This window comes from Cryptomeria japonica, chromosome 10 (genome assembly GCF_030272615.1).
Source record: "Cryptomeria japonica chromosome 10, Sugi_1.0, whole genome shotgun sequence".
NCBI classification, from domain to species: domain Eukaryota; kingdom Viridiplantae; phylum Streptophyta; class Pinopsida; order Cupressales; family Cupressaceae; genus Cryptomeria; species Cryptomeria japonica.
The window spans coordinates 246,117,580-246,127,655 of record NC_081414.1 but is presented as its reverse complement, the minus strand read 5'-3'; the positions used below and the strand labels follow the sequence as shown (position 1 = coordinate 246,127,655).

The window sequence follows — 10,076 nt, the reverse complement described above, 5'->3', positions numbered from 1 at the left end:
CAATTATAATATACTGGATGAATAGTATTGCTAAACTATTGGAAAATACCACTCAACTAAAACTAGGCGTCCACTTTCTTCACGAAGAATCTCATAACCTCCCAAAATTGGTTAACCACCCAAAATAGTGAGTAACTTGTCATACACACCTTACACCCATGTCATACACACCTTACACCCACCTCATATGTCATAAAAATAATATATCGTGTCATAATGGTCAAATTAACCATGATAAAATCCTAAAAGTCATATGTATCATTAAATAATTTATTTTAAGTAAAAAAATCTTTTTTTCAATTAAGCCAGGGATGTGTAATACATCTTTGTAATTTTTAACCTTTCCATCACTGAAAATCATTTTTTAGATAGCCCCGAGTGTCCTCACAACCTTAATATTAGACATATCTTATTTCTCCTTCTTTCTACTAGCCCTTTTGAACATGCAATTATATTTTAATGCTCATCAAAGGAGAATAAGCACAAAGTTTGATTTCAAAATGGTATAATATGTTAGTAATATAATGTTATAGAACATTATTGACAGTATGTAAAATTGTTCAATGGATCAACTGAATAAGCTATTGGTTAAATTCTTTTCCCTGAACGAAAATTTTAAAACATTAATTATTACAGTAGCATACCATACAAAGCAAAAAGGAATTTGCAAGCACAGCTCATTTTAATTCTGAAAATAGTAACATATCTAACACCCTAAAATTTTAAAAACTCTCCATTTGATCTGATCAAATAAAGTAAGGGATACAAACATCCTATGGAAGGAATCACTTCAATTCAGGCTCAATTTATTTACTTAACTAAACAGAAGATGAAAACATATTATGAAATTGCAATAAACTCATGGTCAGGCATTAGATCTCTCCATCCCATAGCTCTTCAATGGTTCTGTAAGGGCTAGTCGTTGAGTTTACAAGATCTTCTCCCTTCATATTCTTGCTCTGCTCAAGCTTGCTATAGACTTTCCATGCTTTTGAGAAGTATATACTTGTGCTATAGACATTCCATGCTTTTGAGCAATTTCCTTAATCACAGGGTTGTCCATCACCGTGTTGGATCCCCATGGAGTTTTTGGAGCTCCGAGAGGAGACCATGCACATACTTCAATTTTCATCTTACTGCAGTACTCTCTTAGCTTTTTCTGCTGCCACATTGGGTGCATCTCTACCTACCATATTCCACCACTTTTGATTAATTAATAACTTTTCAGAGAAAATGTAGATAACTAAACTTAGAAGAGAAACAGTACACAGTTTAGCATTACTTGATTGGCAGCAGGAGGAATTTTGGCATATTTCAACAGATCTTCAATTTTTTTACAGGAAAAATTGCTCACACCAATGGCTTTGGTGAGACCCAATTCAAAACATTTTTCCATGCCTTGCCATGTAGATTTGATATCCAGAGGCAAAAAGTCTTCCTCCTTTGGTGGAAGGGTATGTCCTTTCCTCAACCTTACAGGCCAGTGCAATAGATACAAGTCTAAGTAAATATGGGAGAACTGAATACGGGAAACAAAATGCCTGTAATTGGGCTTGGAATGAATTAATATGAACTCCCGTAAGTATAGCATTTTGTTTCCCGTATTCAGTTCTGCCATATTTGCTGCCATTCTACTCCCAGAATGAATTAATATGAACTCCCGTAAGTATAGCATTTTGTTTCCCGTATTCAGTTCTGCCATATTTGCTGCCATTCTACTCCCAGAATGAATTAATATGAACTCCACAATACCTTTATTTATAAAGTTTTTCTCTTGAAATATAAAAACCAGTCCTATACGTTTCTGTTGAAATATTAAAACCAGTCCTATACGTTTCTCTTGAAATATTAAAACATGCATTGTTGGTATCAATTTTCCACGGCCTATCTTGAAACAAAGACGGTTTGCATTGACATTTGGATAACATTCTTTCTCGATGAAAGTGATTTAAATTTTTCAAGGTTTTATTTTCAAGACATGTGCAAGAAAAATGTCGAAGGTCACATCAAATCTTGTCTTATATGTGGCCCTTGTGTCCTTGTAGGACAGTTATTTTATTCAGCTATTGTTTTTTTAAGAATTTAAAAAAAAAAGAAAAAGATGAAAATGATTGATTAAAAGATTTTGTTGAAAAGAAAAGAATATAATATATTTTCGATTAAATTATGTCAATGAAAACAAACATTCAATACAAGGCTCTAAAAATTTAATTTCTTATTTTTATAAAAATAAATTGAGTACAAATAAATTGCCGATTGTAAGTTATAATGTCAATAATTTTGTAACAAATATGAACATTTTAATTATTATTATGAGAAGTTATGCATGTAACAGAAGGCTACACATATATATTGTCAATCAAGTTGTAACAATACGAAGACGCTAATTATTGTCAATTATGTTGTGGCAGGTATAGAGCCTACACATATTGTCTGCATACATCCACGGGCTTATTTGTTGATGTTCAATCTTAGAATACAAATAGGGGCTCAAGTATTCAATAGCTAATTGCTCTAACTTCAAATCTCTTAAAACCATACAAAGTGATTTTAAAGAGGCAGCAAAAGAGAGTTTGAGATGACAGATTCGAGTCTCTTGAAGTATTTTCTATGCATAGAAGTAAAGATAATAAAGAATGGTTTTTTTTTTATCTATTAAACAAAGTATACAACAAATATTTTGAACATGTTTAGAATTCAAGATAGAAAACCTACAGGGTCTTTAAAGTTGAGCAAGGAAGATTAAAGCACCAACATGAATCCAACCATATATAAATGTTTGGTTGGAAGTTTGATGTATTTCATAACAACTAGGCTTGATGTAATGCATACAATAAGTTTGATATCCACATTTATGGAGACTCCAAATGACACACATTGACAAACATGTAAGAGAACTCATAGGTATGTGAATGGCACCAAGAGAATAGTATGTTGTATATTGTAGCAAATGTGTTTAGGCTAGTTGAATACATGTATAGTGATTGGGTGGAAAGTGTAGATGATAGGAAGATCACATTAGCATTGTGTTCCATTTGGGTTTGGGAGCTATCTAATAGGCTTTCAAGAAAAAAATAGCTTCCCTTTCTATAGCTAAGGATAAGTATATAGAGTAAAATGCAGTAGCATGTCAAGCTATTTGGGTAAGGAGAATCCTGGTTGATTTGAAGGAAGAATAAACAGATGAAACAACAATTTTTTGCAAAAATGTTTCGTCAATAACTTTTATTAAGAATGCAATTTTTGATGGAAGAAGAAGGCATATATAAATTAGATATCATTCAATAAGAGAGTTAGTTGAAAATAGATAAATAGAGGTCAAGTATTGTAGGTCTAAGTACTAGCGATATTTATTGAATACAAATAAATTGTCATTTGTAAGTTATAATGTCAATCATGTTGTAAGAAATATAAAGACATTAAATTATTATAAAAATTTATGCAAGTAACAAAAGGCAAATTGTTAATTTATGCATAGCATATGCTATATATTAAGAAAAATGGCTTTCACTCCTTCTTTGCAATTTCAAATTCTTCATCTCCTGTTGCATTGCTGCCAGATGGGGATGCTTGTCTGGTTGAGGCTTGCTGTCGGCTGGGGTTTCCTTTTCCTCACCTGTGTCTACCAAGGAAGCTATGATTGGTGTTTTTTTGGGGGGGTTTTGGGCTCTATGGTGACTGGGTCTACGTGCCCTGCTACCCCCTTATTAAACCACAATGTGCATTTGGTTTGGGTGAGACTTCCAAATCTCCCCATCCAATTTTGGGAGGATCTTACTATGAAGCTATTGGAAACTCTATTGGTCGTTTCTTGAAGGTTGATGGTTCCACTTCCATCATGGGGCACTCCACTTTTGCTCATTTTTTGGTGAACATTGATCTCTCCTTTCCTCTTCATGGAGATATGGTTTTAATGGTTGGGGACATGCATTGGATTTAACTAGTGGATTATATAGGCATCCCTTGTCACTACCACCATTGTTTTTCTACTGCCCATTTGGCCTCAGATTTATCTAGGGAATGTTGAAAGGGCCCTACTTATTGGTAGTTGCATGCTATTAATGATCATTTCACTATTGTGGATTTTGTCTTACTGGATGTGGTCTCTTCTAGGGAACTTGATGGGCTTGCTTATGTGGTAGTTGTATCCTATCCTATAGATGTTGTTGTGGTTTCTCCTTCTAAGTTCTCTCAACCTATGTCTCTGTTGGTCGCTCTATTTTAGTCTTCTTTGGCGGATGTGGGCTGCACGTCGTCTCACCCTTTTGTTATCTCTCTTCGTCCTTTGATTGTCCTCCTAGGGGGTTGCCCTCTAATCCTCTTGGAGGGATCTTGGATGATAGCATGATATGGACTATTTTTCATAAACACATGAAAGCCCATGTGTCCTCTTCTCCCCCTCCGTCCCTTGCCTTGAAAGAGTATTTCGTATTTTTGGGTTGGTACCCTTGCTTCCTGCCAGTTGTTTCCTCCAATTAAAAGCTTTTTTTAGGGTTTTTACACATCTCATGAGATCCCTTGTGTTTGCCTTTTTTCTTTTATGTAAGGGTTCAATCCATCTCTTGCTTTATCTAATTTGAACAAAAGGTGAATTGTCATGTCGACATAATAGAACCTTGTTATGCATATAAAATGTAGAAGTGGTTGTCTCATATATACTACACTATGATAGTAATATATTTTCATTGGGTATTAACAAATTAATAAGTCTAGCCTACACATATTGTCTGCATAAAACTATTAGATTATATGTTGATGTTGAATCTTAGATTACAATTGGGGGAGGGGATTCAATAGTTAATCAATCTAATTTGAAATCTCTTAAAATCATACATGGTGTTTTAAAATCACTTTTAAAACCATATGTGGTAGAGGAAGTACAAAGAAATATTTATTTTGCATAATTTAGCCTTCTTAAAAAGATGTGACATGCAAATGTAATAAGGTGGTCATGGAAAATTTGAACTTTCCAATTAAACACACATATAGTTCCCTTTGAAGTTTGGTTCTTTGTTTAAAGTCATGGTAAACTTGAAAGATCTGACTAATTTAACAATTGCCATTTATTAGTTTAATGTGGTTAAAATATAATTTTGTTCAACAAGTGTCATATAGAGGAGAGGAGGCGCTAGTTGTGTGGGCTATGTTTGTAAGCATATGATAGTTGCATTGAATATCTTGAGCTTATTTAAATCCACATGAGTGGGAGCACCAATGTTATAATGAGAAATACTCAAAATTTGATTAAGACTACCAAGAAATGTTTTTTTCAATCAGAGCTAGAACGGAAGTCTTGACAATATCTTTGGGATCTTTGAAGTCTAAGAGTATAGCTATAAACTTGGATGATATGTCATATTTTACTATGTATCTATCCTTGAAGACAAGAAATTCTTCTCCCAACACCCACTAAACAACATAGACAATTAGCCCACTATGAGTCCTAAACATAGATTGCAGTTGCATGTCTATCACTTTACCTATAAAGGCCATTTGGTATTAGGTTCTTAACAGTTTAACACAAGTGTATATGAAGTAATAAAAGTGAATAAAAATGAGATGTTTTTATTTATTTATATGCATACTCAATTTCTAATAAGTAATCTTGGCTCAAATTAATCTCACATGAACAAAATCTAGCAGAGGTATTGTTAATCAATAATTAATTTAGATTATCACTCTTGGCAAAATGTTAATCTCTAATTGATCAAATTTAGGGTTATCCTTAGTAACATTATGAAAGAATTAAGCTTTTCTCTTAAAATGACAAAAGATCAAGGCTATCCCTTTTGATTTGGATCGTTTCTTGTATGTTTGACAATGTATTTTTTGGGATATTTACCAGTGAAAGAAATTGTGTTATGGGAATCTCAAGTCTTGGTTGCTAGATAGATCTATCGGTATCTAATTGGTTTGGGAAAGAGAGAAGAAGCTTGTGATGTTTACTTTGTCATTTCAAGAGGTATGGTGTATTGGCTCGATATCCCATGCTATTGGTTCTGCTATGGAGGGTTTGACCTCTGGAAAGAGGACGCTGAAGGAGATTGTGTTTTCTGGTTCTCTGAAAGTTAAGAAGAAGAAGAAGAAAGACTTGAAACAGGAAGATATAATTGAGTTAGATGATCCAAAATCTCTTGTGGCTTAAAAAGAGTTTGAGATTGTAGAGCAAGAGAAAAATGATTAAGAGGAAGAAGCAGATAATATGCAAAATATGTTGGAGAAATGTGATGAGCCTAAGAGGACTCTATCCAAATGTATAAATGAGCTGAGAGACTATATTACTAGTGCCAACAGAGTTTAGAGTTATTGTCTATAATGGCCAGCTTATATGGTGAAGTTCAAAGAAAAACTTGAATCTTTTGAAGAGGAATTGAATTCCATTGGTAAGTTATTTGATTTTTTGAACAATAAAGATGGTGAGAATAGGAAGAAAGTAAATTCCCTATAGTTCAAGAGTTATTATCTTTACAAAGGCAGAAGGAAGATTATGTGAGCATTTTTTGCAAAGTGAAGGAGATTGTTGAGGCTAAGCTGGAACACTTTTCAGTATTGCTTAATGATACAGTTGAGTATGATAAGAATCTATCTACTCTAGATAATTTATCCCATGGTATTGACGTGTTGGTTGAATATAGAAGCTTGTCCATTAGCATTAAATTGTTTGTACATTCATGGAAGGTTCTCCTTTTGGAGCTTAAGGAGAAATATAATCAGATTTTTTGCAAGGAGAGCAGTTAAGCAATTTATTTTTGATATACAATTTTGATATTTTTTTGTTGTTGAATGCATTCTTTTTCTTAACATCAAAGGTACCATTTTTCCTTGATGTCAAAGGGGGAGAAAGGTAAATGAAGAAATGGGGAGAAAGGTTCATGGAGAAATAGTGAGACAAGGTAAATGGAGAAATGGAGATATATAAGTGATATGAGTAAGGGGGAGTTATATGCAAATATACAAGAAAACATGTTTTTGAGATTATTCTTTTGGAGATGTTTTGCCATTAACGACAAAGGGGGAGATTGTTTTATTTGTGTGATCCTGAAGTAGTCACCAGTGAGGAGCGACCTCAAGGAGATAAGTCCAAACCGGTCAGCAAGAGTAAACACAACGAAAACACACATATATGATGGAGGCAATGCAAAACATATAGTTTTATTCCATGAAATTTAATTACATCCAACTGGTAACAATGAGGTTACAACATACCAACACATAGGCCTAGTAGAATAGGTCACACCGGGACCTTGAATCGAAAGCTCTATCTTCAAAGCATAATCTATCTATCTGACTTCTTGATCTTCTCCCCTTGATTACATTCTAAAGCATGATTATAAATATATATATTGATCTAAAGGATTCAGTCGGCCCAAAAAGGATAAAAACCTGAAGAACAAGACCTAACATACAAAATGAACAAGGTCGGCCTCCACCAAGAGATTCCTCCAAAAAATCCAAAGGATGAAACGTAGAAGGTCGGCCAAATGCCAAGAAACATCGAGATCAACGTCCAAGGGTCTGCAATCTTCAGAATGGGTTCCATTAGATCACCAGAATAGGTCTCAGGAAACTGATAACAAAGGAACAACCGGTAACAAGAAACTGTCAAGGAAACCGGTAGCGATATCCTGCTGGAAAGTGATCCAAAAGAGATGTGGTATGAAAGCAAGAAAGATGATCAAGTCTTCAAGTAGAATCCAACTCCATAGTATCCAGTGAGCCAAAACCGGGACACACACATAAAGGAAAACTGAAACTACAAATAAAACAGAAAAGAAAATGTTTTTGGTTGATGGAAGATTGTTGTGAATCGGGGATGCTCCTTCATCAGATTGTTGTCATTGATGTCAAATCCTTTGATCCAGTTGGACTAGATGTAGCATATTGAGAAGCGTAGTGATGATGAACAGATATTAAGAAAAGCAGTGATATTGGATAGATACCAAGAAACTAAGTATGTATGATCTACTAGAGTTATTCCTGGAAGATCCTCTTCTCCAGAATCTTGTGTTTTTGCTTATCATGGTTTGTATCCAGTTCTGGTATTAGTTGTGTCAGTTGAATTGCAAACCAAATGTCTATATTGCATTATGATTTATGGATCCTATGTTTTGGAATCTGGGGTACTTGTATCTTGATGTTGGAAGTTGTTATGCTAGGAATTTATGCTTATGGGTCTGTATCTTTGGGTTTGGTAGACCCTTATTTTTCTCCGGTAATTAAGGCTTGTGTTTTGGTAATTGAAGTGTGTAAGGGATTTGTGAAGGTTGACTTGGTTACCCTATTTTGGTCCAGACATGTTTGTGTAATGTGTTGATCCGAACAATACATTATTGTGTAAACCTTTTTGTGTTTGACCAACATATTACCTTGGTGTATGTTCTTACCGATATATGTGTGTGTGTGTGTGTGTGTAAAATATGATGGAGAGAAGACTATGAAGTGTGCAAGTGACAAGGGGAGTAGTAGTAGTATACGAGTAGTATCCAGTATGAACAATAGAGTATGATGTATGTTTGAGAGAAGAGGTGTATGTGGAAAGTTACGAGTGCAATTATAATGTTGCAGTAATCCCTAACTAGATCTACTCCTTAACCTCCTAGTAACCTATCTCTCATAACCTTAATCATCACATGAAATTAAACTCCCCCTAATTATGTTCCAAGACCTCAAGGGAATACAACAACAATTACAAGGAGGCTCATAGGAAACATCAATAAAGAATCCACATGACAAGACCAATTAGCAATACAATCCAATTGCCATGATGCCAACAATGCCAATATAATCAAGAGCCTCAATAAAATCTCATATAACAAGTGGCCATTATAGTGCATAAAACCATCCAATTCAGCCAAACACAAAAGCAAATCATCAACAGTGAGGCTCATGAACTTGCTAGAGCAAATCAGGAGCATGACCTCAAGAACAAAGCATCTGAACTTGCGAGAGTAACATAACATCCTCAACAACAAAGGCTAGAGAAACTTGTGAGAGCCATAATACAACAAAATAATCAATTCTGATCATAGACAGCATTGGAAAATCTTAGAAAACATCATCACAAGCCTCTGGTACGTAAACAAAACTAAGAAAATCGACCAAGAACTCCAAAATCATCAAAAACATATCAATAGAGTAGATTAGTGCATACACCCATTAGTGCAACACTTTTACCCAACAAAATGACACATATAGATAAAAATATAGTGCATTCATAACTTGAAACAACGCTTTCCACAAGCTTTAGCACATAGACATTATACTAGCACATTTGTTACATATAGTAGCGCTTTCAATAAATAGTTTAGTGCATTCATAAAATTAAATAGCGCTTTCAATAAAAACATTAGCGCATATGCTAAAACAATGCATTCACCAAAAAACTTAGAACATAGAGACTAGAAAATATGATAAGGCAAGATAAATTATTGGGACAATGAACATAGCTGAAAACACCATAGATAGAAATGCCCAGACCGATAGAAATACAAGGAATAATAAAAAATGAATCAGAGATAGATATATAAAGGCAAATCAAAATTCCACACAAAGATTTTTGACAATCTCATACACACAGAGAGCTACAAATTGAAATGAAAAGCATGGATGATGAATACTAAGAGAAGGGGGGGGTGAATTAGTATACCAAAAATTGCTATAAACAAACTCTTAAACAATTTAGCAGATAACCGGTGCAACAAATTCACTAATAAACCGGTTAAGACAAATGCAAACCAAATAGAAAACAAAGCATTCACCCTCAAGAGCACAATCACCATAACACAAAATATTTGACGTGGAAACCCAAATGGGAAAAGCCACGGTGAACAGAAACTCACAAGTAACTATCTACAAAATAGAAACCAAACCGAGTAAGGTTAGACCAGTTAAGGTCATACAATGTTCTTCACCAAAACAGATCCTGTTAGGAATCTAGATCTCTGTTAGGAGATAAGTCCTATTAAAGACTACCTTGTTAGAGGATTTCAGATCCACAGTTGTGAACCACCTTGTTAGAGGATTTACAAAGGCTTTGTTGGGCCTACCCGATTAAGGGTTTCAGACTTGTCGAAGAT

General features: G+C 34.4%; 1 protein-coding gene across 1 annotated transcript; it reads right to left on the bottom strand.

The window, feature by feature from the left end:
* Positions 1–742: 742 nt before the first annotated feature.
* On the bottom strand, positions 743–1,625 carry LOC131066577 (deoxymugineic acid synthase 1-like). The gene is made up of 2 exons (XM_058001382.2): positions 1,283–1,625; positions 743–1,186 (listed from the first exon to the last, which is right to left on the bottom strand). Exons 1-2 carry the CDS (start codon positions 1,616–1,618, stop codon positions 947–949), a joined length of 576 nt encoding a protein of 191 aa, XP_057857365.2. The 5' UTR covers positions 1,619–1,625; the 3' UTR covers positions 743–946.
* Between the last annotated feature and the right edge of the window lie 8,451 nt (positions 1,626–10,076).